At 48.2% G+C, this 873-nt stretch overlaps 1 protein-coding gene across 1 annotated transcript in view; it reads left to right on the top strand.

The window, feature by feature from the left end:
* Positions 1–511: 511 nt before the first annotated feature.
* The window catches only part of T265_14716 (hypothetical protein), a gene marked incomplete at both ends in the record, with an annotated part of 18,879 nt that continues 18,517 nt past the window's right edge, over positions 512–873 (top strand). Inside the window, one exon of the mRNA XM_009174928.1 lies at positions 512–806. Within this exon, the coding sequence (XP_009173192.1) occupies positions 515–806 (292 nt within the window). The remainder of the gene's footprint in view (positions 807–873) is intronic.

Genomic DNA, 873 nt, shown 5'->3' with positions numbered 1-873 from the left:
TCTGGCTAGGGTTATACGCTTTACCAACTTGCCAGGTACATGACCCAAATTCTGGTGCATTAGACTTGGACAGGGCCCTAGAAGCTACTTTCACGGGGAAAAATTCAGGTGAATTATAAGTCTCTGATGTCTCCTTGCTCTTCTGGATGTGCTTCATGCCAATGGGCGTTGTTTACTACGTGATGCGAGGTGGCCCAAGTGGTTAGAGCGCTAATTTACTAACCGGAAGGTCCGTGCTTCGAACCCGACCTGTGCCACTCGACTTCCTCTGTCTAGGCCTGGGCGACCTAGGAGTATCCCAGCCCTCGTGCTTCCTCCGGGTGGCATGGCAGCTAGGCACCGGAAGGGTGATACAGCTGAACTATTATTATTTGTTTATTATTATTATTATTGTTTACTGCGGGTTTGTGGTAGACCAGCTCCGCCCCGCTCGATTGTGATGTTGAACAAACCCACCTATCATCTCTCATACTCAACTGATTTGATAATGTGCTTTCATTATTTCTACAGCCACATGGACAATGAGGCTGGTCCTCCGACTGAGGAACCAGTAACGGCTGCGGTTCAATCCGAGTCGGACTCCGCTTTAGAAGCTTGGTGGGATTCGTTTTTGAAGCAAAAGCGAGCGGAGGATGCGTTGGATGCAGAGCTTCGTTCTACATGGGAAAATTGCAGCCAACGGCGCCTAAAGTTTGCGCGGGAAGTGAAGCAAATGGCCGAACTTTATCAACCGATAGAGAAGCTTATCCAGACTGTGCTCGAATCTGACAAGGCACATCGTGGAGATAATCTCTATCGAGAGTGGGGTAAGTGTCATATTATGAGTGCCTTGGCCCAAATAGATAGGATTTTCAATTTTCCATATCCCAGGAT

The sequence above is a fragment of the Opisthorchis viverrini genome, assembly GCF_000715545.1.
Source record: "Opisthorchis viverrini unplaced genomic scaffold opera_v5_245, whole genome shotgun sequence".
NCBI classification, from domain to species: domain Eukaryota; kingdom Metazoa; phylum Platyhelminthes; class Trematoda; order Opisthorchiida; family Opisthorchiidae; genus Opisthorchis; species Opisthorchis viverrini.
This window is presented reverse-complemented; position numbering and strand designations above follow the sequence as displayed.